This window comes from Pyrgilauda ruficollis, unplaced genomic scaffold (assembly GCF_017590135.1).
Source record: "Pyrgilauda ruficollis isolate IOZ18807 unplaced genomic scaffold, ASM1759013v1 scaffold144, whole genome shotgun sequence".
Taxonomy (NCBI): Eukaryota; Metazoa; Chordata; class Aves; order Passeriformes; family Passeridae; genus Pyrgilauda; species Pyrgilauda ruficollis.
This window is the reverse complement of record NW_024512988.1, coordinates 707,649-734,598: the sequence shown is the minus strand read 5'-3', so window position 1 is coordinate 734,598 and position 26,950 is coordinate 707,649. Positions and strand designations below refer to the sequence as shown.

The 26,950-nt window shown below is 49.5% G+C and overlaps 2 protein-coding genes across 2 annotated transcripts; one reads left to right on the top strand and one right to left on the bottom strand.

The window, feature by feature from the left end:
* Nucleotides 1–6,654: 6,654 nt before the first annotated feature.
* On the top strand, nucleotides 6,655–8,225 carry LOC121349765 (interleukin-20-like). Its single transcript, XM_041460504.1, has 5 exons — nucleotides 6,655–6,813; nucleotides 6,916–6,981; nucleotides 7,380–7,532; nucleotides 7,915–7,989; nucleotides 8,148–8,225. The coding sequence occupies exons 1-5, from the start codon at nucleotides 6,655–6,657 to the stop codon at nucleotides 8,223–8,225; spliced, it is 531 nt and encodes a 176-aa protein (XP_041316438.1).
* Nucleotides 8,226–11,310: 3,085 nt separating this feature from the next.
* LOC121349773 (polymeric immunoglobulin receptor-like) lies at nucleotides 11,311–24,228 on the bottom strand. The gene is made up of 11 exons (XM_041460514.1): nucleotides 24,167–24,228; nucleotides 20,519–20,614; nucleotides 19,164–19,493; nucleotides 18,287–18,610; nucleotides 17,376–17,699; nucleotides 16,718–17,032; nucleotides 13,941–14,061; nucleotides 13,342–13,460; nucleotides 12,732–12,851; nucleotides 12,549–12,607; nucleotides 11,311–11,723 (listed from the first exon to the last, which is right to left on the bottom strand). The coding sequence occupies exons 2-11, from the start codon at nucleotides 20,598–20,600 to the stop codon at nucleotides 11,598–11,600; spliced, it is 1,920 nt and encodes a 639-aa protein (XP_041316448.1). The 5' UTR covers nucleotides 20,601–20,614; nucleotides 24,167–24,228; the 3' UTR covers nucleotides 11,311–11,597.
* Nucleotides 24,229–26,950: the final 2,722 nt, after the last annotated feature.

Here is a 26,950-nt window from a genome sequence, read left to right as displayed (position 1 = left end):
CACCCCCAGCACTGGGGTGATGCTCCCTGGGGGACGTGGCACTGTCCCCTTCCTGCTGCACCTGGGGACACCCTGGGTTGGGCTGTTGGTGTCTGATGATGGCAGGAAGAGCCCCAGAGGGACAACCATGGGTGATGCCCTAAATCAGGAGGATTCAGGCACTGTCTTGAGGTGACAGGCATTGTCCTGGATGAGGGACATTGTCTTGGATGAGGGACATAGTCTTGGATGAGGGACATTGTTTTGGGGTGAGGGACATTGTCCTGGATGAGGACATTTTCTTGGATGAGGGATACTGTTTTGGGATGAGGGGCATTGACCTAAAAGGACATTGTCTTGGATGAGGGACATTGTTTTGGGGTGAGGGACATTGTCCTGGATGAGGGACATTGTCTTGAATGAGGGATATAGTTTTGGGATGAGGGACATTGTCTTGGGGTGAGGGACATTGTTCTGGATGAGGGATATTGTTTTGGGATGAGGGACATTGTCTTGGGGTGAGGGACATTGTTCTGGATGAGGGATATTGTTTTGGGATGAGGGGCATTGTCCTAAAAGAAGGACATTGTCTTGGATGAGGGACATAGTCTTGGATGAGGGACATTGTTTTGGGGTGAGGGACATTGTCTTGGGGTGAGGGACATTGTCCTGGATGAGGACATTTTCTTGGATGAGGGATACTGTTTTGGGATGAGGGGCATTGACCTAAAAGGACATTGTCTTGGATGAGGGACATTGTTTTGGGGTGAGGGACATTGTCCTGGATGAGGGACATTGTCTTGAATGAGGGATATAGTTTTGGGATGAGGGACATTGTCTTGGGGTGAGGGACATTGTTCTGGATGAGGGATATTGTTTTGGGATGAGGGGCATTGACCTAAAAGAAGGACATTGTCTTGGATGAGAGACATAGTTTTGGGGTCAGGGACATTGTTTTGGATGAGGGACATTATTTTGGGGTGAGGGACACTGTCCCAGGCTCTCCAAAGGTCCCTGAGCCCCCAGAGCTGGGAAAGGAGCTGCTCTGCCCATCCTAAAGCTGCTGAGAGCCCCGGGCACTGTGCAGCTCTCGGGAAGAACCCTGGAAAGCAGCTGAGCCTTTGCTCTGGATGTCTCTTGGAGCTCGGCTGAATAAATCCGCGTTTCCCTGAGCCACGCTCAGCCTGTTGCTCCCTACGAGGCAGCACCAGTGTTTGATTTTCAGAATTATTCAGGGGATTGTGGCTCAAAACGTGACTGAGGAGAGGGAACACGATGTGCCTCTCTGGCAGCACCTCCTCACTCAGTGTTTTCTGACTCATTTGTCGAGTTTACCGAGAAAAACAATTTTTTTTTTTTTTTTTACTTCTGTCAGCAGCACTGCAGAGCTGGGGCTGGGCAAGGGCAGGGCTGGAGCTGGCCCTGGCCAGGCTTTCTGCCCATAACGAGCTGCACTAATTAAGAGAGGGAAGAGCTGATCATCAGGGCTGGCTGAGGGTGATTCCATGACAGAGATGCCAGGCTCATGGAAAGAGTGACATCGGGGTGGCACCTGCAGGGTGCTGCCTGGCTCAGGAGGACAGTGCCACATTAGCACTCCTTCAAACGAGGGTTTGGCTTTGGATTGGAGGGACAGGGATTACTTGACAATTAAATATTGATTTTTAAGGAGCTGAGAACTGATTCACCTTTCCATTGACGCCCAGCTACGCAGAGGGAAGGGCTGGCTCACAAATTACATCACTTCAGGTGTCAAAGAAATTACTCCAGTACAGAAAAACCACAGAGAAACATTTTCTTCTGCTGCTGAAAACAAAATTTGACAGGGGTTTTGGTGAGCTACAGCATTATCATGGAAGGTGTAACACTCCAGAATCATTTTTGTGGGTTGGTTTTTGCAGCTCTTTTCCTGAAGGAGATCAGGAAGGGCTCCTAAGCCCAGATATTGTTGCTGGATGTTGTTATTAAGGCTCAATTCTTCCTTTATGAAAATTTCTGGGAGCATTTCTCTCACGTTCTCTGGCGCTGGGGACCTGAGAAAAACCATTATCAGGCTCATATCTGAAATGATGGTTTACCTAAAGCTGCTGTGAAATAGGAGCGATGACAAAGAATGTCAAACCAAAGCTGGGCTGTTGAGTGTTATCAGAACTTCTTAGAGCACAAAAAGCGCCTTGAAAGGCACTATTGAAACTGCCTTATCACCCCCAGACACTTTACTGGAAACCTGATGTTAAACTGATCTGGGACCAGCCCTTGAGAGCGGGGCGCCTTCGGATCAGAACAGCTCAATGACAATTTCTTGAAGGATTTTTTTTTTTTTTTAGGATGAAATGGTTTGAAATGAATTATTGGGAATTAATTAAGCTGGGTGAGGAGTGCAGTAACTCCCAGTAACGTCAGTGGGATGATTCCCAGTAACTCCCAGTGCACAGGGGATGGAGCAGGGCTGAGTTTCCCAATTCAACCAGCCAGGGGTGAGTCAGTGACTTGTCCCCTCTGAGTCTGGTCCTTGTCACGCTCCAGGGCTCTCCAGGACCGTGTCCTGTGTTAGTCACTGCCCCAAGCCCTGTGTCTGCAGCAGCCTGGTGCTTTCTGCCACCCTGGAGATGTTTTGTCACCACGGCAGTGACGGTGACAGCAGCGCTGGGCAGGGCTGGGCATTGTCCCTGCTCTGTGGGTCTGCTGGTAGATAAAACCAGCACTGAGTGATAAACAGTGGGAAGGATTCCGCTGATTGATGAATGGAAAAAGATATTTGCTTTTACAAATTAACTTTAAGTTTGCTGAGAAATGAAACTGGACATTGAAAGATGAAAGAAACAATGGGGAAAAACCCTAAATTCTGTAAGAATTAAAAATTAAAAGGGAGAGTTGTACATTAGAGGGGAATCTCTGGTATCAGGTGTTTTGGGAAGTCTGAACCTCTCAAGTAACTCAGGCAATGGGGAAAGAGAGAGGAAAATATGGTTGGGAAATTGGGATAAAAAGGAGGCTGCATCCTCAAAAAATTGCAGAGACCCCAGGGGAATGCCTCATGGCCTCTCCCTTTGTGCAAATAAAGTGAAAGGACTCCTCTGTATCCTTTTTGGACATCAACCCCTGATGTTTGGGGATTAATTCAGCATTATTTTCCACCTGCTCTGGGGATATTCCCTCTGATCCCAGCTCATCCCCCTCTGTGCCTGTGTGATGTGGGATGTGCTGCTTGCCATGGGCTTTGCATAAATGATTTCTCAGATGAGTTAATGACACCCAGGGCTGAGTTTTAATTCCTGAGCACCAGGGCAGCTGGCTCACAACCCTCTCTGCTGCCTTTGCTTGTTAGTTGGGCCATCACTACCCTTGGAGTGCCCTGTCACAACGTGCCTGCCATAAAATCCCGAGGGAGGAGCCCTCCCCTGTTAGCTGGAAGTGTTCCTGGGGAGAGGAGTGCCTTCCCTGCCCCATTCCCAGCCCTGCAGTGCCCCAAAGGTTTAATTAACCATGCCCAGAGTGCCTGTGGGGATCCCTTCCCATTTTACTGAGCTCATCTGCAGCGTCACAGCGCTGAGTTTCAGAAATCCCTGTTCTTTCTTTCCCTCTTCCCAGAGAAAAAGGGATGATTTGCTGTTTTATTGAGGGTGTTTTCATGCTGCTGGAGCTGGTGGGTTGATGACAGCGTGGGGAGAGCCACACTGTGGGGATCTGCTTCCATCTGGGTTTGGTCCAACTTGTGCTGATGGCTTCAAACTGCCAGAGGGAAGCTATGGATGGGATTTTGGGAAGAAATTCTGCCCAAATTTGAGGAGTGAGGGTGGGCAGGCCCTGGCACAGGTGCCCAGAGCAGCTGTGGCTGCCCCTGCATCCCTGGAAGTGTCCAAGGCCAGGCTGGACAGGCTTGGAGCAGCCTGGGACAGTGGGAGGTGTCCCTGCCGTGGAACACGAGATGGTCTGTGAGGTCCCTCCCAACTCAAACCATTCTGGGAACCCTGCTGAATTCCCAGATTCCACCCCCTCTGCTCTGAAACGAGAGGCTTTTGGACATCCCCCACGTCCAGCACTTGGGGTGCTCCACCACCACCACTTCACACCCAGTAAAACCCCAAAATGAAAATCTCTCTGGGTTGTTCCCCACCCCGGTGGGGTTTTCCTCCTTCTTGCCCTTGTGCTGAGGGTCCTGCTGTTTCTTTTGCTTTGCAGAAGGTCGATGACAGAATAGGGAGGCTGAGGGACACATGCAGAGACCTGTACTAGGCCCTGGACCCCAAAAATCCAACGTTTCCCTGCTGTTCCTGTGTCAGCCCAGCATCTCTCCTCCACCTCCCCCACAGCCACGTCTCCTCCTTGCCTTCTGGCACTTGGCTGACCCATCCTGGGCGGCAGTTCAGTTACCAAAAGGAAAAAAAACCGAAAGAAAGAAATCCTTTCATGTCATCTTCCATTTACATAATGAAGTAAGAACTCACTGCCTCTTCCATTGTTTCCTCACCCGGGCTGGGTGTGCACCGGGCTCCCGGGAATGCTGCCACTTCCTCTGCTTCCAGAAAAACTTTTGCTGCAATTCCAGGCAGCAGCAGGGATTTGGGGGAGGATTAACAGCCCAGATCCCTCCAACACCTCAGCCAGGGCAAATCCAACCTGCTGCAGCCTGGGCCCTGCCCTCTGGCTGATTTCCAGCGGGTGAGGGAGGCACGGTGGGCACATCTGGGGCACTTCCAGCAACCTGTGTGCAATAGCCTGACTAGCCTGGGCAGAAAATCCATTTGCCTAGTGACAGATCTGAGCTTGGTGATCAATAAATTAATTAGTCACCCAGCAGATCTGTGCAGGACAGCCCCAGCCCACAGACCTGCACTGCGACAGGGACATGCTGGGGCTGCTGCTCCCAGCAGGAGCCTGCTCCAGAGGCTGCCTCTGGCATTGGAGGGGTGACTTTGCCACCCCAGTGCCCTCCAAGTCCAGCTGACCATCCCTCCTGGTCCCAGAAACTGCAGGGAGTTTATTTAGCTGCACATTTTTGTTTGCAGACTGAATGGAGCTCTCTCCAAAGGGGCTGCAGGAATGTCCAAAGCAACCTCGGAGCCAACAGCACAGGAGCCCAGGGTCTGCAGCAGCACTGCCACATCCATGTGACAACGTGCCCCAGCTGACAAACCCTGGGGTCCCCTGGGGACAGCCTGGGGCTGAAATGCTGGGAGGAGAATGTCTGCTCCTTTTGCTCAGCAGGGAAAGCTCATGGTGAGATGATCACGGATGTCACTGTGCCACAGGGCTGGGGGGCTTGGGAAGGTGTCAGTGGCATTTCTGTCCTGCAGGGTGACAGATTTAGACTGATCACCCAAATCCCCTCTGACTCTGGAAACCACTTCTGCCAGCAGGGTGGGAACTGTGTCCTCCAAAACCCCTGACCTTGTGTTTCTGTGCATCTCCAACACCACGGACACAGGATGGAGAAGTGTCCAGGAGCTGAGGAGATTGGGGACAGCATTCCCTGAGCCTGGTAGTAGGATTCCTTGAATCTGGGACCAGGATTCCCTGAAAGTGGCAGAGGAAGGCCACTTGTGCCTGGACAATGGTGGAGAAAACCCTGGACTTGAGTTTCACCAGTTTCACCAGGTCCACTGCCAGAAGTCCTGGAGTGTTGGGACCACTGGCATCCTGTGTGGGGTGATGCTCCTGAGCTTCCCACATCCCAGGGTGATGCCCCTGAGCTTCCCACATTCCCACATCCCAGCTGAGGGGAGCTGGGAATTGCCCCTCTCCAGGAGGGGATTGCCAGCATTGCTCCATGTTGGGGCATTTTAGGGATATGACCCCCAAGGATGGTCCCTAATTTTGGGATTTCACATCCCTCTTCCCAAAAGAAAACCCACGCAGTGATGCCAGAGTTCCCGCCTCTGCAGGTGAGGGAAACACCTGTGGGAGAGAGAGCTGGTCCCTTGCACGAGCTCATTAATTCAGCAAATTACAAAGGGAAATACGTGCTGGGAAAAGCAAGAAAAATCCCAAAAGTTAATCCAAGAGTTATTTCCTCCTGGTACCGGGATAAAAACGCCTCCTTTGGAGCTCTCCAGGCCAGATGTCAGTGAGAGAGGTGAGCCCACACCAAAGAGCAAGGTAAGAAACTGAATTTATCCTTTTGCTCTATGTCCTTTTGGGAATTTCCTTGTGTTCCTATCTCTGAAATATTTTTTTTCATTAAAAACCTTAATTTTCAGTGCTAACAAAACTTGTGTTTGACTTATGCTGTTCCAGAGGGAAACTGGTTTCTTTTGGGATCAGACTTTGGGATCTGTTACTTTCAGTCAGTTACCTCCTGTTGCTTCTGTGTCATTAGACTTAAAAATTTAATTTCACTGTATTTATTTTTCTGAAAAAATCTTTTCAGAATAACTAATGTTATTAGTTATTACAGTCTAATGTTTATTTAGATACATTTTTAATTGATATTTTATTCATTTTCCCTTTCCTTTTTGAGCTCTTCAGTTAAATATTAGATTTTTTTTTCTCTTGCTCATGGGGAGCAAAAAGAAATGAGTAAGATATAGTATGGGGAGATGAGTATGGGGGTTTTCATACAGGTGTACAAGTTTGAAATAAAATGTGTGTCTTTTCATATGGATCACTGTTGTGTTATCTAGAAAAATAAGGAGGAATATTCTCTTCCTTGGGCAGGTCTGCCAGGCAGTTGACATGAGGGGATCCCCCCTGTTCCTCTGCTTCTTCTCCGTGTCCTGCTGGATGAATTTGATGCCGACAGCTGGGGACAAAATCTTCCACTTTGGAGCCTGCAGGGTTTCCATGAGCATGACAGAGATCAGGGCTGGCTTCACGGCAATTAAAGCCAATATTGTGAGTATTTCCCAGGCTCTTGGGGGGCTGGGGGAGCTCCTGGCAGCTCCTGGAGCCCCTCTGGAGCCAGCAGCTCCGTGCCCATCTCCGTTCTCTCCGCAGCAATCCAGAGACCCCATCCGGACCCTGAGCATCCTGTCCCACCCTCACTCCCTCCACAAGGTTAAGGTAGGTGGCCCTGGCTGGGGAGCCCTTACAGGATCCAAAAGCAGGTGAATGTGACCTTGGGAAGTGCAATCCATCACAAATCAGTGATTTTCAGCTTTCTCACACCCCAAAGCCCCGGGCAGGAGCCACTGTCCGGGTCTCAGCCTCTGATACAAAATCAGCTGGTTTCATTTTGTGAGACTTGCTGAGGATGGATCTCCTGGAAAATCAGCCTAAAATGATTTCCCATCTATTTTATCAGCTTCAATCGAGCGCCACTGAAGAAGCTTTCTCTGAGTCAAACTGTCCTGCTGTGCTCAGCTACCACGAGTTTCCTGTCAGAGTTGCTTTATCCCAGAGAGCGACTGCAGGTTACACCCCTTTGGAAGAACTTTTAGTCATTAAATTAATTTTCTAAGTCTTCAGACAGATGCTGCATCACTTATCAGCTCTTCACCTTCTATGTGGACAAAGTTTTCAAGCACTGCAGGACTGAGGACTCGTTTGTGAACAGGAAAATCAGCAGCATTGCCAACTCCTTCCTCAGCACGAGGAGGAAGCTCGGGCAGTGTGTAAGTCCTGGCTTCTGCTCCAATGTGCATCTTTTAATATTTAATCTATAAACTAACCTGGGAGATTAATAAAGCTGCAAAGTCTCTGTTTGTATAAATGGTTTTTAATGAGAATACGAAGTGTGTGGTGTGAAGAGTGTTCTGTCCACTGGGAGATTTTTGTATTTCCCCACTCACCAGCAAACTCCACTGTTGGTCCCAAAGGCCAAAATTTATCCTGTCCTCGTGTCTGTCAAGTGGGCTAAAGCCTGATTTAGGGACCTGCAGCCTTTCCTACAGTTCCACAGTGTCTCAGTCTATGATGCCCAGCAAAATCAGAAACTGAAATCTTATTTTAAAAAATGAACTACCCAGACTAATGAATTAATTTTGTTTTTCTCAGCGTGAGCAGAACAATTGCCTGTGTGGGGAGGAATCCACGGAGAAATTCAAGCAAATACTTGCAAACTATGAAGGGGTGAGTTGGTGACTGAGTCTGGTCTCACATATTATTATTATTATTATTATTATTTGTATTATTCTGGATATTATTATTAACACAGATATTTAAATTCTCTTTATGTTGGGCTGCTGATGGTGCCTGCTTACAGCTCATTCCTTTAAATATCATTTCAGCTGAATGTCACATCTGCAGCCATGAAATCCCTGGGGGAGCTGGACATCCTCCTGGACTGGATGGAGAAATCTCGTTAGCGGGCGGTGTTAATTACCCACGGGCTGGGGCTGGGGAGCTGCAGGGGCTTTGCAGAGATGAGTGGGACAATAAATCATTGTATCAGTGCAGCTCCCCAGTGGTTCCAGCTGCATTCAGGCAAACATGGAGAGCTTTGCCAGCCAGGGACATCAGCAGAGTCTTCATTAAGACCGAAATAACGAGATTAATTAAATCAGCATCGCCCTCGCTGCTACCAAAGGATGCTCCCAGGGAAAACCCACAAGGGTTTCTCTTGCTGGCAGACATAAGCTGTGATCATGTCATAAAATTCTTGTTTAAATGACAGATATTTTGCCTAGGGAATGAGGGGAATGAGTGCTGAGAGCTGGCTGGGAGGACTCTGGTGCAGCTGATGTTGCATAAACTTGGGCTTGGTCTCAGGGCTGCTGCCACTGATGGATCTGGCAGAAATGAGAAGTACAATGTGGGAAATGCTTCCAAGAATAGGTAGTAGCAGGTATGTCAGGCCTTAGAAATCTGTGTTTCCTTTTGAGATGATATTTTTTGCCTTATCAGTAAAAAAGTTTCTGTGCAAGATATGTGGTTGCTGAATAGAAAAAGGTTTTTGAGTGTATTGAGCAATTTACTGACACTCAGTAGTGAGTTTTGTGGAAATCGGTTGTGATGACCATAAATAAACCCAACTTGAAACTGTGCTGAGTCTGTTTGTCAAAATTCTGAGGAATTATAAGATTCTTGCTGGTGAAACTTTCTGAATTCTCTGTGGTGTCCTCCTACAGCAGATGCTGTCACTCCACCATGCCAGGGCTGATGCATCCTTCTGGGCACGCCAGAAAACACCAAACTCAGACCTTGGTGCTGCTAAATCCCTGCAGTTTGTCCCCAAAGCTGTGCATTATTTAGAGCTCTGGTGTGTTCTCTCCCATTTTGGTGTTGCTGGTACCCAGTGCGTGCCCTAAATCCCAGCTGGGGGACAGCACCAGCATTTCCCTGTGGCACAAGTGTCAGGCTGGGTGATGTTTGGTGATTCCCTTTCAAAGGAAAGATCTCTGGCTGCTCCCTGTCCTCCCTCAGATATTTGCTGATGCCAAAGGAAAGCTTCTCAGGGCTTTGATTCTGTTAATTCCCATTCCCATGGGTTTCATTTGTCCAGGTGTCAGGGCACGAGCAGGTGAACACATCTCGCCGTGCTCTGGCAGTGCTCAGGAGAGCTGATGGTTCAGCTCCATCACTCTTTTAGGAATGACAGGTGTCTGGAACATTCCATGGTTCTCTGTTGAAGGACAACCCCTGGGAATGATGCTGGGATGCAGTGAGGTGCCACAGCTCGTCCCTGACCCCAGGAAATCAGCTGGCACCTGCTGAAGGAGCAGGAGATGCTTGGTGAGTTCCTCAGGGATCTTTGTGGGCTCTGGATCACAGCTTGAGGGTTTTATTCCCTCAGCTTCACAATCATTACAGCTCATCCCATCCATCACACCCTGTGTGCTGCACCCCTCAGCCCATGTCTGGCTCAGTACTTTCACCTAAACCAGGGATTTTACACTTTTGTCCCCACAGCAGAGCACGGCAGCACCCAGGGCCATCATCCACTCAGGATGGGTAAATATCAGATACCCAGGGCTCTATTCTTTCTCTGCTTCTAACAATATTCCTCCCCAAAAACCCATTTCAATTCCAAAATACTCCACCAAAGCTGAGACTAAGCCCCTTAGTCACCTGTTGGTGTCAGCCTCTCCTGCTCCTTCCTGGCTTCATGTTTATTAAGACATGAAGTTCTGTGGAACAAGATCTCTGAACTTGCTCAGTTCTTCACCTGAAAGGTGCCAGATGCTGCCTAAACTAAATGATGCTACACATTGTAATAAGAACAATTAACTAAATGCCGGCAGTGGGAAGGAGCAGGGGGCACGGCAGGCAGCTGAGGGCTGCAGGATGCTCAGCCCATCCCTTCTGCCAGCCCCTGCTCCTCTCCCGGAGTTCAGCTGCTGCCGGCTGCTCCCAGGGCAGCGAGGGAGGAGCGGAGCTGGGGAGAGGACGCCGTGGGGCAGGCTGAGGAGGAAGAGGATTTGCAAAGGGAGAGCGAAAGGGGTTTTCTCCTCTCAGAAGTTTCCAAACCCGAGCGTTCTCCTGCCGCTGCTGCCCGCCGGGGATGCTTTCCAGGATCACGCCTTTCCTGTTGCACCTGAGCCAGGCATTCCCTCCCTTCCCGGGCCCGGGCGGGCGCGGACCTGTCCCGGTCCCAGCACGGACCTGTCCCGGTCCTTTTCACAGACCTGTCCCTGTCCCAGCACGGACCTGTCCCGGTCCCAGCACGGACCTGTCCCGGTCCCTTTCAAGAACCTGTCCTGGCTCCCCCACTGACCTGTCCCGGTCCCTCACGGACCCATCCCGGTCCCTCACAGACCTGTCCCGGTCCCTCACGGGCCTGTCCCGACCCCTCCCCGCCTGTCCCGAGACCCCAACCCCTTCCCACGGCGCTGCTGAGGAGATGCAGCCCCGGGGAGGCGGCGGGTGAGCCCTCGCCTCCCTTTGAGGGCTGGCAGGAAGGGGCAATGTGGATGTGAGAGCTGCTGAGCAGGAGGGAGATGCTGCCCTGCTCATCCCAGCACCGAAAATCCACAGTTCAGGAATTGTGTTTCACCCTCAGGGAAATTCTGGAATCCACAATTCAGGAATAATTTGTGTTTATCCTCAATGAAATTCAGTGTCGGCCAGATAACCCAGCCTGCCATTGTCACCTCTTCCTGCACTGCTTTATCTGTGGAATATTCAGCTTTTCCCACCCTTTCTGTGCCTCTCTGGGTGGGCTCTCCTGTGATATCCCACAGACGCTGAGTGCCCCAGTCTGCTGAAAGCCACTGGATTCTTTATTGCTCGTGCACACAAACACTCCAGACGTGTCTGGCCTGCAGGTGCTGCCCTCAGGTCAGGAAAGCTCAGAGGAACCAAAAGCATCAGACGCTGCTCTAAAGAGTTTTCCAGCTACCTTTAAAAGAAAATGGGATTTTTTTCCCCCTTTTTTTTTTTTTCCACAATGCTCCTTCTGGCCTGTGAGAGCCCAGTGTAGGAACTGGTGCTTTTTTTTCCCTTTTTTTTTTTTTTTTTTTCACAATGCTCCTTCTAGCCTGTGAGAGCCCAGTGTAGGAACTGGTGCTGCTGGTGGGATGAGTCACTCGAATTCCTGCTGTTTCCCAGCCCAACCTTCTCACTCAGACCTGCACTTCCAGCACCCCTTGGCATCAAACCATTCCTCCTAAATCACCACTCGAAGCTGAATTTAAGCAAAAAACGGGTCAAGCTATAGCAAATTGTGGGAGAAATGAACAGTTGTTTGCTGACACTGTGATCCTCAAGGCAGAGGCAGTCCCAGGCGCTGCCACCTCCCCTCAGACCCGGTCCTGGGGTGGGGACACGTCCAGAGCAGCGCTGTCCCCCCCGGCGCTGCCCTGGGCGATGCTGCTGGAGGTGGCGAGGAAGGAGGAGTAGGCGAGGTCAGCGTCCTCCTTGGAGCTCTGGGAAGGACAGGAGGACACAGTCAGGAGATGGGGATGGGCAGCACTTTGTGGATATCCCAGGATAACACGGGGACACTGCAGGAGTGGGATAATCCAGTGGCTCACACTGGTGCTGATGTGAGCATCAACCCTGAAAGCTTTTAGGTTTGGGATTCCTTGGCAAGCCTGCCCCTGGGTGTTGGCATCCAGCTCCCCTGTCCTAAAGCTGCTGGGCTTTACTGGTGTCCTGACAGTTTCCTTGATTGCTCCAGTTCAGTTCCTGGCACTTACAGCACCCACGCCTCTCCTGTTGGTAGGGATTTTGAAAAGCACAGGCTTGAATCTGGCACCTGCAGCCACTGACAAATGGGGCCACTGCACCATGATCTTACCCAAGGGGAGGGGAGGTGAGGCACAGAAAACTGGGGAAAGGCAGAGATCACAGCAAATCTCAGCCCTTGCAATGGCAGAGCCCTCCCTGCCTCCCTGTGTCCCCTGAACCACTGAGAAGTGGGATGTGATGGTTTCCAGCCATCTGCTAATCCCAGTGATTCATATTTCTGGTAACAAACCCAACCTTCCTGATGCTGCCTGGGGCTGCCTTGGTTTATTTCTTGAAGCAGAGTGGCTGCTGTTAATGTCTCTGCTAAAACAGGGAGTGAGGACGGGGTGAGACCCCCCTCCACCCACAGGGGCTGATCTGCAGCAGGGGCTGGATCTGGGTAAAATGGAGAGCACCTGGGTATAAATAAAGCCCCTGGGAGGAGACAGCCCCTTTGGGACAGACTGCAGGGCTGTGGCCACATCTCCCAGGTCAGTGGCCTCTCTCCTGCCTCCCCTTACCCTTTTTGCCTTTGTTGTGTTGGCAGCGCTTTCTGGAGTGTCCATGGTGGTGATGAACTCTGCAGGGAGAGAAAAGAAGTGTTGGGGAGGGGGCAGTGGCTGGCAGGTGTTTCTGTGGCTTTTGTGGGCTATTTCAGCAAGGAAGGGCTGCCCCGAGCCCGGGGCTGGGCTGGGGTCACTCACCGTCCCCTCCCATGGGGGTCTCCTGGCTCTCCTTCACGCTGTTGCTGGCACTGAAGTCCCTCACGCTCTCAAAGTCTGACATGCTGATGTTGGTCCTGTAGCTCCCCACGGACACCAGGTCTGGTGAGAAGGAGGAGGAAAATCCCTCAGGGCTCGCTCAGAGTGGGTGGGAGCACATGAAGAGCCAAACCCTCTGTGTCAGGTGATGCTGTGGCACAATGGGCAAAGCCCACGGAGGGCTGGGCTCTGTCCCAGCCTGGACACTCTGGGAGCTGGAGCTCCCTGGATGGGCCAGTGTGAGGAGCAGGGGGTTGGAACTCTCTGGATGGGGTCAGTTGGAGCTCTATGGATGGATCAGTGTGAGGAGCAGGGGGTTGGAACTGTCTGCATGGGTCAGAGCAGGGTGTTGGAGCTCTCTAGATGGGTCAGTTGGAGGAGCAGGGGGTTGGAGCTCTCTGGATGGGGTCAGTTGGAGCTCTCTGGATGGGTCACAGGAGGAGCAGGGACCTTCCTGCCCATCCTGGTGTGGTACCAGGAGAGCAGCTCAGCCCAGCACCTTTATCTCAGTGCTGCTGCTGTTTCTTGAGAGCCCAGAGAGGCAGGGACTCACCAGATCTCTTCAGCTGCCTGTATTTGACGATGGCAAAAGCTGTCACAACAATCAGGATCAGGCCAGCAAGAGGGCCCAGCACTAAGGCCAGAGTGTTGGAGCCATGGCTTTCATCAGAGCTGGAACAGAGAGAGAGAGATCTCACTGAGAATGATGCATGTGAAAATCCAGCAGGCTAAATTTGGGTAGGATGGTAATTCTGAGTGAGCATGGTGCAATTCAATCAATGAACTGAATTCTAGCACACAGAATAAAACAAAACCCAAATAAAAATATAGGCTTGAGGTCAGGCTGAAACAGCTACATCAGCAGCTGGGTTATAAATACATGAAGGAAAATTCTCTAATATTAACAGAAGTACTTTGTACCTGGAATTTCTAATAATTTCCTTCTGATACTATTTTCTCAAATTAGAGATTAATTGTGAGTCATCTTGCCCTTTGCTGTCACTTTTTATCTTCTCTGACATTTAGAGCAAAGTTCTTTGGGGACAAGATTTTTTTGTGCGTTGCTAAACAACACACACAGGGTGTACAAACACAACGGGTTCCTATAAACCCCACAAAAAAGATAAATGGCAGGGGATGGAGAGTACCAACCTTTCTGGGGCAGCTCCTTTTCGCACCTCAGCATCGCTGAGGGCTCCTCCTGGGGGAACAGCTCCGGCCTCGTGGCTGGAATCAACATCCAGGAGCTCTGGGCTGAGCTTGGCATCTCTCCCTGTGTGTCCCAGGGAAGGAGGGTGGTTAGAGAGCAGCAGCAGGAGAGCTGGACACAGAAACTACTGGGATGTGTTTGGTGGGCACGGAGCTGCTGCTGTGGGTTTTGGCTTTCTGTGAGAGGCTCTTCAGAAGGGGGTTTGAGGCCTGAAATGCTCTCACATCAAGTAATTTACTGCAAAAATCTCAAGTAGGCTATCTCTGCCTATGAACTTTTGAAAAGTCTTGCATTTCTGGGCTTTGCCTCTAATATTTCCAGATCAAATTTTACCTCCTTGCTTTGCTTTTATTCCTGGCTCTTTGCCCACGAAAAGCAATGAAATGGGGCTGGTTTACTCTGTTTTCACTTTGGCCATCACCCACTCAGGGTGGGTAAATATCAGATACCCAGGGCTTTAGTCTTTGCTTCTAACACTATTCCTCCCCCAAAACCATTTCAATTCCAAAATACTCCACCAAAACTGAGACTAAGGCCCTTGCTGTTGGTGTCAGCCTCTCCTGCTCCTTCCTGGCTTCATCTTTATTAAGATAAGAAATTCCCTGGAACAAGGTCTGTGAACTTGAGCAGTTCTTCACCTGAAAGGTGCCAGATGCTGCCTAAACTAAATAAATAAATTATAAAATAAATAAAATACTATTCTAAAATATTATAGTAATATATTACATTATTATAAAATAATAATAATCATCAGTATTCAATAATAATATAATACTACATATATAATTAAATATAAAACGAAATAAATATATTAAAAATAAATTAAAATATTGTTAGAAAATAATATATTATATTATTATTAAATAATAACAATAATTATTATTAAATAATAATATAATAATACATATAATTATAAAAGTATAGATTATTATTTATAATTATTTATTATTTGTTATAATTAATTATATAATAATAGAATTGTTATATAATTAATATAATAATATAATAGTAATATATAAATATAATAGTAATATATAATTATGTATAATAATACAATAATACTATTTCTTAAAAATGAAAATAAAATATTTTAAAATAAAATATTACATTGTAATACGAACAATTAATCAACACGGGGTTAAAAGTACAATTGCTGTGGAAAGAGGTGAGTTTTAGACTGAAAGAGGTTTTTTTATGGCTGGGAAGTCAAAACTGAGAGACAAAAACCCCGAAAGCGAGCCGTGCGAAGCAGGGCGCTGCTGGCCCCCGGCCGGGAGGCTGCGGGGTGCCAGCGCTTCTCTTTCGAGCTGCTGCAGCCTAGCGGTGACGGAGAGCCCTCCGCCGGCACGGGGCACGGGCAGCGCCAGCGCGCCCGGAGCTCCCCTGCGCCAGCCCGGAGCTCACCTGCGCTCACCCAGAGCTCACCTGCACTCACCTGCATCCGCCCGGAGCTCACCTGCGCTCACCTGCGCCCTCCCGGAGCTCACCTGCGCTCACCTGCATCCGCCCGGAGCTCACCTGCGCCAGCCCGGAGCTCACCTGCGCCCAGAGCTCACCCGGAGCTCACCTGCGCCCGGAGCTCACCTGCGCTCACCTGCATCCGCCCGGAGCTCACCTGCGCCAGCCCGGAGCTCAGCTGCCCTCACCCGGAGCTCAACCGGAGCTCACCTGCGCTCACCCAGAGCTCACCTGCGCTCACCTGCGCCCGGAGCTCACCTGCGCTCACCTGCATCCGCCCGGAGCTCACCTGCGCCAGCCCGGAGCTCAGCTGCCCTCACCCGGAGCTCAACCTGCGCTCACCTGCGCTCACCCAGAGCTCACCTGCGCTTACCCGGAGCTCACCTGCGCCCGACCGGAGCTCACCTGCGCTCACCTGCGCTCACCCAGAGCTCACCTGCGCTTACCCGGAGCTCACCTGCACTCACCCGGAGCTCACCTGCGCCCGCCCGGAGCTCACCTGCACTCACCTGCATCCGCCCGGAGCTCACCTGCGCCCACCCGGAGCTCACCTGCGCTCGCCCAGAGCTCACCTGCGCTCACCTGCGCCCAGAGCTCACCTGCGCTCACCTGCGCCCAGAGCTCACCTGCGCTCGCCCGCAGCTCACCTGCGCCCGCCCGGAGCTCACCTGCGCTCACCTGCATCCGCCCGGAGCTCACCTGCGCTCACCTGCGCTCACCCAGAGCTCACCTGCGCTTACCCGGAGCTCACCTGCGCCCGACCGGAGCTCACCTGCGCTCACCTGCGCTCACCTGCGCCCCACTGCGCCTGCCCAGAGCTCACCTGCGCTCACCCGGAGCTCACCTGCGCCCGCCCGGAGCTCACCTGCACTCACCCAGAGCTCACCTGTGCTCCCCCAGAGCTCACCTGCGCTCACCTGCGCTCACCTGCGCCCACCTGCGCCTGCCCAGAGCTCACCTGCGCTCACCCGGAGCTCACCTGCGCCCGCCTGGAGCTCACCTGCGCTCACCTGCGCCTGCCCAGAGCTCACCTGTGCTCCCCCGGAGCTCACCTGCGCTCACCCGCAGCTCACCTGCGCCCGCCTGGAGCTCACCTGCGCTCACCTGCGCCTGCCCAGAGCTCACCTGTGCTCCCCCGGAGCTCACCTGCACTCACCCGCAGCTCACCTGCGCCCGCCCGGAGCTCACCTGCCCTCACCTGCGCCCGCCCGGAGCTCACCGGAGCTCACCTAGAGCTCACCTGCGCCCGCCCGGAGCTCACCTGTGCTCACCAGCAGCTTCACGGCCATGGTTTCCCCGAAGACCCCGTTGCGCTTCACCCCGCACCAGTACCAGCCTTCATCTTCCTTGGCCAGCGGGTCCAGGCTCAGCACCGCCGTCCTGATGGAGCGGTTACAGGTGTCACCCGGCTCCGGCAGCCCCTGCTGCTGCGCCGGCAGCATGGCACAGCCCGTGTTGCTCCACTTGCACCAGTACTTCTCGAAGGAGTAGTACTTGCAGGGGTAACAGCAGGTTAAATTCACCCGCGAGCCTGCCTGTGCCTCCACGTTCTTCTTTCCCGTCAGTGTAGGTTCTCCTGCGAGGGCAAACGGGACATCAGGGCTGCTGGGAGAGGTTTCAGGGGTGGGGGATGCAGGTGCTGCTGGGGATGGAGCCTGGAGGGAAAGTGCTCCTTGTGTTGCTAAATTAACATTAAAGATGCTGTTTATGGTTCTCTTCTTGCAAGGATTAAGAAATATTTCATGGGAATTTTCTGCGAACACATCCCCACAAAACTGAAACTTTCTGCCTCAGTTTTAAAGCTGCTGGGGTGAGTTCAGGCTTGGAGCTCCCGTTTCTCCCCAAAAAGCCAGATTGCTCACTTGGGGTGGTTCTGTACCTCCTGAGCGGGCAGAGAACTGCCAGGGCACGGCTCTTACCTGGTATGACACTCAGTTCTGTTGATGATTGCAGATCCCTCAGTTCATTTGACATGCACCAGTAACTGCCGTTGTCCTTCTCCTGCAGCTGGTTCAGGATGATGGTGACAGTTTTATTTTGGGGGTTCTCAAACATGGCCACTCTTCCTTCATAGCTCTTCTTCACATAGCCAGTGTTGTCTATGATCGTGTCACAGCCCCTGCCTTTCCGCTTGCACCAGAACCTCGTGGAGGAATTTATTAGAGGGTCATAGAGGCACTCGAAGCTTGCTGAACTTCCATTCTTTGCAGTTATGTCGGTCTTTAGGTGAGGGAAATTTTTGTCTGTTGGTAAGAATGAAATGAGCAGTTATAAGAGTCTCACTTGTGTCCATGGGGCACCCTCTCAAGAAAATCAACGTTATCAAATCAAACAAAGCTACTATGGCTAAGAGAAGGCCAGGCAAAGCTCAGGGGTACAAATATCAGGAGATTGCCCTGGCACTGGTGGGAATTCATCCTAAAGGGTCAGTCAGGCCTTGCTTTTTCCCAAATTCACTGAGCGTTGTTGGCTTTGTGGACAGACATTCCAAAGCCTTGCTCCCTTTGCTAGAGGGACCATCTACATCTGTCAGTTTGAGATTTAAGGAACTGGGGCTTGAAGAGACAGCTTGCCTGCCTCAGACTTGGGGGGTGGAATTTGTCTCCTGGAGTCTTGGGCTGGGGAACAGAGCTATCCACTTCTGGGAATGTGAAGTCTGGATGCAAGCTTCATTTAGTGATGGTTCAGTACGTTACAGGTGGTTAAATGAATAGAAATAAGTATGTAGATGAGAGAATGGGATAATAGCAAAGAGAAATTCAAGTTCTTGCTAAATAAAGTGAATGGTGGTGCTTCTGAAAAGCAGGAGAAAGGAAGGGAAACAGCTCACCCTCGTAGATGAACACGTCCAGCTCCTTGCTTGTGTTGTCCTTCCCATATTCACCAGCCCCACAGTAGTACAAGCCTGCGTCCTCCCAGTCCATCTGAGTCATGGTGACACGGAAGGAGCCTGGAGGGTCCTCATAAGTCAGCTGAACTCTCTCTGGGATATCTTTGTCCTGTTCGGTGTTAATAATGTTCCGGCAGCCCTCCTTCTCCTTCTTGCACAGGTATCTCCTCTGCTCGGCAGTGTCCTTCCCAAAGCCGCAGGTCGCGGTCCAGGTGCTGCGGAGCTTCACGTAGAAGAGCTCAGGTGCCTCAGGAACAGGTGGGGCTGTGCACAGAGACACTCAGGGGCTGAAATAAACCCTCCCTGAAAGCACCTGCAGCTCTCACACACCGGGCAGGCCAGAGGTGGAGTCTTGTTTAAGAGGGAGAGGGGGAAAAACTCAAAGAAAATGGTATTTCAGGCAATATATTGGCAAAAAAATTGGCAAAATACCAAGAAAATGGTATTTGAGGGAGGCCTAATATCAGTAAAATACCACGAGAATGGTATTAGGGGGAGACCTAATATTGGTAAAAGACCAAAAAAATGGTATTTGGGGGAGTCCTAATATTGGTAAAAGACCAAGAAAATGGTGTTTGAGGGAGTCCTAATATTGGTAAAATACCACAAAAATGGTATTAGGGGGAGTCCTAATATTGGTAAAAGACCAAGAAAATGGTTTTTGAGGGAGTCCTAATATTGGTAAAATACCACAAAAATCGTATTTGGGAGAGTCCTAATATCTGTAAAAGACCAAGAAAATGGTATTTGGGGGAGTCCTAACATTGGTAAAATACCAAGAAAATGATATTTTAGGGAATCCCAAGGTTGTAATTACCTTCAGCAACACTGAGAGTGACTCTGTAGGAGAGTCCCCTGCCATTGACCCCCACGCCACACTGGAAGGCGCCAGCATCCTTCAGCTCCAGCGCGGAGATGTTGACCAGGAAATGTTCTGCCTCGGGGTGGTCAGTGAGGGTGATTCTGCCCTGGTAGCCGGCAGCCACGTAGTCAGTGGACACCACGGTGAGGCAGCTGGAGCCCTTCTGCCTGCACCAGTATTTCCTGTCGTGTCTGTTCATCGGCGTGGGTGGGTAGAAGCATTTCACGGTGACCGAGCCGCCCAGCACGCCGTACACCTGCCGGGGGCCGAACACGGGGCTGGAGACTGCGGGGAGAGCAGGCTGGGGTCAGTGCCCTGTGTGCCCCCGGGGCTGTGCGTGCCACCAGGGCCCACGAGGCCCTGCGGCAGCGCGGGGCACCCGGGAGATAAAGGTGCTCCCCGTGGCGCCTTCGGATTTTAGCTTTTATATTTTTCAGATCCCGTACTGCATTAATGTAGAGCTCTGAGCGGCATATGGAGTGTTAGAAGCTCCCTTCACATTTTGGTCAGACAAAAATCCCTCTGGGCCTGCAGCTTGAGGATGCCCTCTGCCTCAGGCCCCAAAAATATATACAAAAGTGAGTTTTGGGGGAGCAAACTGGGGGTATCTGCCTTCATTACCTGAAGCTGGAATTGCAGAATGTGCAAACGGACCAAACTTATTTCACTCTGAGCAACTCGTAACCATTGTCCATTTTGGGTGTAGCCTTGTGGGAGGCTTCGTCTGCCCTCACTTCAGGGCCCTTCACTAAATACATCCACCTTTATCTTTTTAACTTTTTGTCTGGCCTCAGTTTCGAGAAACTCCAAAAACTGTTTTCGAGAAACATTGTCCATTTTGGGTGTAGCCTCGTGGGAGGCTTCATCTGCCCTCAGTGTACCTGAAGGCCCTTCATTAAATACATCCACTTTTGTCTTTTTAACTTTTTGTCTGGCCTCTGTTTCAAGAAACTCCAAAAACTGTTTTCAAGAAACATTGTCCATTTTGGGTGTAGCCTCGTGGGAGGCTTCATCTGCCCTCAGTGTACCTGAAGGCCCTTCATTAAATACATCCACTTTTGTCTTTTTAACTTTTTGTCTGGCCTCTGTTTCAAGAAACTCATGACCATCATCCATTTTGGGTGTAGCCTCGTGGGAGGCTTCGTCTGTCCTCAATGTACCTGAAGGCCTTTCATTAAATATATCCACTTTTATCTTTTTATCTTTTTAAGCCTGTTGCAGGCATCACCCAGACCCTCCTCCTCCCTTCCCAGTGCCACCTCTGGTCCCTGGGCGCCCCAAAACCTGTGCCCCAGGCAGGTGACACTCACTGGCTGCCTTGGGGAGGTGTCTGCCTCTTGCAGACCCAGCTGGGACCAAGGCGAGCAGGAGGAGGAACGCCAGTAAAGTCATTTTTCTTGCATTCCCTGGAAAAGACATTGAAGATATTGAGCAATCGCGTTTGCAAAGTGTTTATCATCTAATAATCTTTGTGCTTGAAGGATATGGGGTTGTGGCTATGTGAAGTAGAGAGAAATATTTTTATATTTTTAATTGCTCCTGTTGAGGAATTGGACGGGAAAAAGGGAGTTAATGATATTTCTGTTCTTGCCTGGGTTGCTGCACAGGAACAGGACCCATGGATCTCATCCCAGCACCCCAATATTCCCTCTGTCACAGAATTCCTGACTGGAACCAATATTTAGTGACTCTCTTTGTTTCCCTGGTCTCTCCAAGGACACACAAAAGAGAAAAAGGATGATATTTTCACCTCTGCTTTTTAATTCTTTCCTCAGCTGCTGAGGAATTGAGTGAGCTGTAGGGATTTACCTCAGCTCTGCTGCTCCAAAAATCAGATTTTATATGCATTTCCTGAGCACACCTCTTGATCCACCTGCCTGTTCCAAGTTCATAGAAGGCACCCACAGAAACTGATGAGAGATGCCAAGGAAAACCCTTATAAACAATCAGAGGAATTTGATTTCAGGGCATCAAGTGACACAATTTTATTAAGGGTAATTCCCGGCAGGAGAAAAAAGCTTTTATTTCCCTGTTAAGATGAAAGGTGTTCTGTTGTGCCTCTTCCTTGTATTGTGATTTCTCCTTGCTCAATGGCCACTTGTCCATGGCTAATAATTAACTCATTGAGCATGAAAAATTCTCTTTCAAACACGTCCCAGAAGTAGCCAGCAAGGCAAACATAACAAATTCTGCACAAAGCAAACAACGTGGCACAAAGAGGGCCTTGATGTTTGCCCCAATGGCTGACAGCAGCTCTGCCTGATGGTCACCTCACTGCCCTCCAGCCTGTGCTGCAAGCAGCACCCAGCTCAGCCTTGCCCATTTGGGCAAAGTTGAAATAATCTCTTATTCTCATTTCTTCTAAAAGTTCGGCTGGTTTTGGGGTACAGCCCACGATGTTCTGTCAGGTCTGGAAGGGTTACCAAGATCTGTGCCCACCCAAACCAGTGGTTCCTGTGCTCGTGCACCACCAACACCTACAGCTCTGAGCTGTCCCCAGCCCTGTTTTCTCAGATATCATTAAAATGTAAATGGAAAAATTGCAACTGAATGGCCTTTCCTCTTGCTTTCCAACTCAGGACAGATAATTTTGTTGTTGTTGTTGTTTTCATGTGGTTCTGAGAAGGAATAACACTTTCTGTTTTGATTTCGTGCTGGGCTCTAAACCTCGCTGCAGCTCCACTGGGTGACAAGGACATTTTAGTGCTGTGTGTAAAGCCCTGGGAAGGGCAAACCCCCCTCAGCCAGTCCCTCTTTATAGGTGTGTTTTTAGTGTCTTTACCCTTAAAACTGGCTGATGGTCATTTCCAGGACACTTTTCTGGATGTGGGTTGGGACCATAATCTTCCTCCCCAGTGCTATTTTATGCCTAAATTTTGATATTTTCCAGATTTCCAGCAGCAGTGCTCTCTGGCCAGGCTGGCTCTTCCAAATCTCCTCTGTTACAAGACTTTCCCCATGTTTCTGTTGTGCTTTTGGGATTCTGTCAGTCCTGGGGACAATTATCTTCAGATTTATGATGATTTGGGAGAGACCAGGACCTGACCCCCAAGCTGTGCAAACCTGAGCCAGGAGCTGCTCTGTCTGGGTATGGAACACCAGAGTCCAATTCCCAAATTCTGCTGAATTCCTGCTGGAGGGATTGCCAGGGATCAGCCCAGTCCAGCCCATTAGATATTAACTATTGCTCCTGACAATGACCAGTGTCAAGGCCATGCCATGGCATTGACAAAACATGAAGGTTTAATTGTGACATTTGTCACTTCAGCCTGGGATCCCTTCTGGCTTTTTGTTTGCTGCTATTCAAATAGTTGAGAAATAATAACAGAGATGTAATATATTGCATATATTCTATATATTTTATATATAGGTAATATTTTGCCCCTCAATCCTTTTCACCTACAGGGAAGCTGTGCAGATGCAAGTTGTTGTAGAGAGAGTTGTGCTGTGAGGAGGTGCTGGAGGCTTCTGTGCCCAGAAAAAGGGGCACAGCAACAAATTTCATTTGGATTATTCACATCTTCAACTGCCCATCAAGGTCACTGCTGATCTTGCCTTGCCATGGGTTTTATTTGCTGCAGTGGAATGGGGAAAAGCCACCAATCCACCTCTTTTCCCCGGGGTTAAGAATGAGCAATCAACTTCCAGATATAAGATCGAGCTGACCCAAACATGTGAAGAAAACAAACTTTTCCAGTTCCAAGCAGATGCCTCCTTTACAATATTGAGAGAATAAATAAGAGGGGTTTGTTTGGTGATGCGGTGAGCAGAAACACTTAGGTAGAACTTGCTGAAGATTATCAGGATTTACCAAGAAATCAGCAGTTTTTAGGAATGCCTGCAGTGCTTGGGACACTCTGAACTAAGAATATTTGTGTCAGATAAAAATATGAGCACCTTATTTCAGAAAAGAAATAAAATAGAATAAACAGGCAGCTGTCATGGCAGTGACTGCAAACCCAGCTGAGGTTGTGCTGTTGGCCAATTTTATGTTCCTTTCAGCTGTTGGATCCACTCTACACTAATCTGAGACTGATTTTTTGCTCCTTTCAGATCCTCCATGCACCCACTTGTTGCTTTTCAGATCAGACCTTCATGGTTCATTTGTTTCTTGGGCTGGAAATTGAAACCAACTTCAGCGCTAGTAAATTATTTTAGTTTAATTCTCCTCTGCCTGCAAGGAGCAGGAACATCCCATGGCCCAAGAGCACACGTTCACCTCAGTCTGGAGGGATGGATGCTGCCACTGTGGGTTCATTAACAATTGCAATTAGGTGATGTTTATTTGTACTTCAGAAATTTATGACATCTATAGGAATGTTCCCTTTGCAGAGTAGGAATTCAGGTGTGTAGGACCCACAGCTTCATGGGTCTGAGTGGGACAGGGCTCTGTCAGACTCCTCTGATTTCACTTTTAGGACACCACATCCAGGCCATTCATTTAAGCTTCAGGTTCTACTTATCCTCCTGTAACTGTACAAACTTCTCAGAGAGCTTCCAAAGCAGCTGCTTTAGGACACAACTGCAGTAATTCTCTTCTAAAATTTCAAAATGTTCCTGTTGGGGTTCAAAAGCCAGTAATGACCTCAGGCTGAGTCACAAAATTTAGATTATTACAGTAATAATTACTGACTTTTCTTTCCTATGTTAAAACTTAATGCAAATATTGTAATGATAATTAATGTTGGGGTTTTTTTCTTCCAGAAATGAAATATTAAAAATCTGCAGCAGAGAAGAAACCATAACTGCCATAAGCCTGTTCCTGTGGTTATTTCAGAAGAAATCAGCCTCCCACCAGCGAGCTCTGAACATGAAATGGCTCCAAATCGCTGCGTCCCTCCTGTGTGAGGATGGCTCCTCAAAAGTGGCTCAAGACTCATGTTCTTCTCCTTCCCCATCCCAGCACGGCCCTATAAAAGATTATGCATTCCCAAAGATGCCAAAGCAGCATTACTTACACTCCAGGCTCCTCCTGGCACTTCTCTTTTTCCCTCTCAGGCTGACCTGGGAGCTGCTGTGAGTGTCCTGTGTCCTGTGTCCCCGTGGGGCTGTGGCAGTGCCAACCTGCTTTAAATACTCCCTGCACCTTTCGCCCTGCGTTTCCACCTGTTGTGCCTTAAAGGAACAACATCCAGCAGCGCTGCCAGGTGAGCTCTGCCCTCTTGGGGCTGGGAGCCAAAGACCAGACATTGCCCTGACAATGCCCAACCAAAGCCCAGCCAAAGCCCAGACATTGCCCTGACAATGCCCAGCCAAAGCCCAGTCAATGACCACACATTCCCCTGACAATGCCCAACCAAAGCCCAGTCACTGTCCAGCCATTGCCCAGCCACTGCCCAGCCAAAGCCCAGCCAAAGCTTGGCCAAAGCCCAGCCAAAGCCCAGCCAAAGCTCGGCCAAAGCCCAGCCAAAGCCCAGCCCATGCCCTGCCAATGCCCAGCCAATGCCCAGCCCAGCTGATGTGTGTTGAGCTCCATTTTTTCTATGAATGTGCAGCTTTTGGGGTGAGGAAGGATCTTTTGGGGTGAGGAAGGAACTCTTGGGGTGAGGAAGAAGCTTTTGGGATGAGGAAGGAGCTCTTGGAGCAAGGAAGAATCTTTTGGGGTGAGGAAGGAGCTCTTGGGGTGAGGAAGAAACTTTTGGGGTGAGGAAGAAGCTTTTGGGGTGAGGAAGGAGCTCTTGAGGCAAGGAAGGAGCTCTTGGCTGTGGCTGTGCTTGGTGGGGATCATGGACTGAGGGAGCAGCCAGCAGCACCAGCACCTCGATGGGAACAAACCCTGATCCCCTCCAAGCTTCCCACCAGTGCTGCTTCCCTGGGCATTCCAAACATTCCCCAGGTCATGCTGGCATGACTTTTTTTGCCTCGTGGCCACCACTTGTGCCGGCTGGACCACGGTGGACACAGCTGTGTTTGCTCTCCTGGAGCTCCCACTCTCCCAGGCACGGATCCCTCGGGATCAGCTTCCCTGCTGGACCCTGCAGAGGGATGGAAATGTGCTTTTAACACCTTGCAGAGGACAGTGGGATGGCCATGGGCAGAGGAAAACCTGGCAGAAATATGGGAACCTCTACCTGCTGGTGCATCTAAAGGACCAAAAATTAATCTAAGGTGAATGAAGAGGTTTTTTTAAACCAAACCCCCCTTTTCACCCTCAAGGTTTCCAGTAAAACCAACCCCTTGCCTCATGCAAATATATTTGAAACTTATTTCCTTGCTTTAGCACATGAGGAAGCATTTCCCTGCCAAGCCCCAGGTTCCAAAGCATTTTGGCATCTCCAGAAAACAAACAACCTTCGGATTGCTTTTATTTGGGGAGTGCAGATTGCAGCATGAGCCCCGATCTGAGCGTGAAACCAACGCTGCTGCTCGGGGCTGGGCTGTGGTTGGGCTGAATTTCAGCTGGGTCTGAAGCTGTGGATATCCCTGCAGGAGAGGTGAAGGAAAACCAGCACTTTGGGAACGTGGGTGTCTGAGAAACTGAAACGAGACGTCTTGGAAAATGACTCTGTGGATCGGGATTTTTTAAAAAAACACAAAAAATCCTTATTTTTTTGAGCAGCCTGATCCTTTCCAATTCTGTGATTCTCTGATATGAGCAACCCTGAAGCCACAAAGGTCCTTCCTTCCCCACCCCTCCCCAGTTTTACCTTTCCCTCAGAGAAACAACCCACAAATAGCTGGTTTCAGGGCGTTATTTTATTCTCTCTTCTGCAAAACACAGAGCAATTTGGGCAGTGTGGGGGGTTCAGCTCTCAGCAAAGGGGATTTGGGTTCTGAGGAGTGCAGGGGGAGGTGTTGGGGCTTGGCTTTCCACAGAGAAAATTCCCAGCTCAGGTACCCAGGAGCTTTCACAGAAGGTTTTCGCTCAAGTCTTCATCAGGCACCTTGAAAAGTAATTTTTCCCCATAGGGTAACTGTAAAATAATGAAACAGAAGAGAAGCTGTGATCTGACATTGCTTCTCTCTGGTATTTGTAGAAGTAATTTCATAGGTATTTCTGGGTTTATGCCAAACTTGGTATTTAAAATGATATTTTAAGGAGTTTTGAGAACAGAAAGGTGGAAAAACCCAGGTCAGAGGGGACTTCTGGAGTCAACCTCCTGCTGGGTTTAGAGAATTATCCCAGGCTTACCCCAGCTCAGACATCTGGGAAGAAAAGGCACAAATAATTTCTGGGTTCTATTATCCCATTTAGGAGTTTTTCACAGAATATTGATAGTTTAGTTGATTTTCAAGGTTATAGTGGAAGTGTAATTTTTCTTTCTATTATTTATATTTAGGACCAGAAGACCCCTGTTGGCTCTGAGTGCACTGGAGTGAGAACATGAAATCACCAAATTTCTGAGCCACTATTCCACTAATTTTGTTTCAGTGGAGTCCTTCTCACTGGTACAAATTCCTCCAGATTAGATACACTTTAAAATATTTTCTGAGATGATTTTTACAGGAGCTTTTCTCTAAAAAGCATCAACAATCTGAGACTCTTACATAGAAGCTGGTCATCCTGATATTTCCAAGGATAGCAGAGATTGTCCTGCACAACAGAACAAAAGAGAATGACATGGTTGCAACACTGAGAACAATAATTACTTTTGTCTAATGCTGAGAAAGGAGATATGAAATCAGAATTTACTGAAAGAGGCAGGAAGTGAGATAACAGCTTTACTGCTTGCAATCAAAAATTATAATAAACCCTACAATAAATATATAAACTTGATGCAGGATTTAATCCAAGTCTTATG

Bases quoted from the DNA above. Each gene is read 5' to 3' on its own strand.
- LOC121349773 (XM_041460514.1), bottom strand. From the start codon at position 20,600: ATGACTTTACTGGCGTTCCTCCTCCTGCTCGCCTTGGTCCCAGCTGGG. The intron at 17,033-17,375 runs GTAAGAGCCGTG...TTGCCCTCGCAG, and splicing joins AGAACTGAGTGTCATACCAG to GAGAACCTACACTGACGGGA. The intron at 11,724-12,548 runs GTAAGGGGAGGC...TGTCCTTCCCAG, and splicing joins ACACAACAAAGGCAAAAAGG to AGCTCCAAGGAGGACGCTGA.
- LOC121349765 (XM_041460504.1), top strand. From the start codon at position 6,655: ATGAGGGGATCCCCCCTGTTCCTCTGCTTCTTCTCCGTGTCCTGCTGG. The intron at 7,533-7,914 runs GTAAGTCCTGGC...TGTTTTTCTCAG, and splicing joins GGAGGAAGCTCGGGCAGTGT to CGTGAGCAGAACAATTGCCT. The intron at 7,990-8,147 runs GTGAGTTGGTGA...ATATCATTTCAG, and splicing joins TACTTGCAAACTATGAAGGG to CTGAATGTCACATCTGCAGC.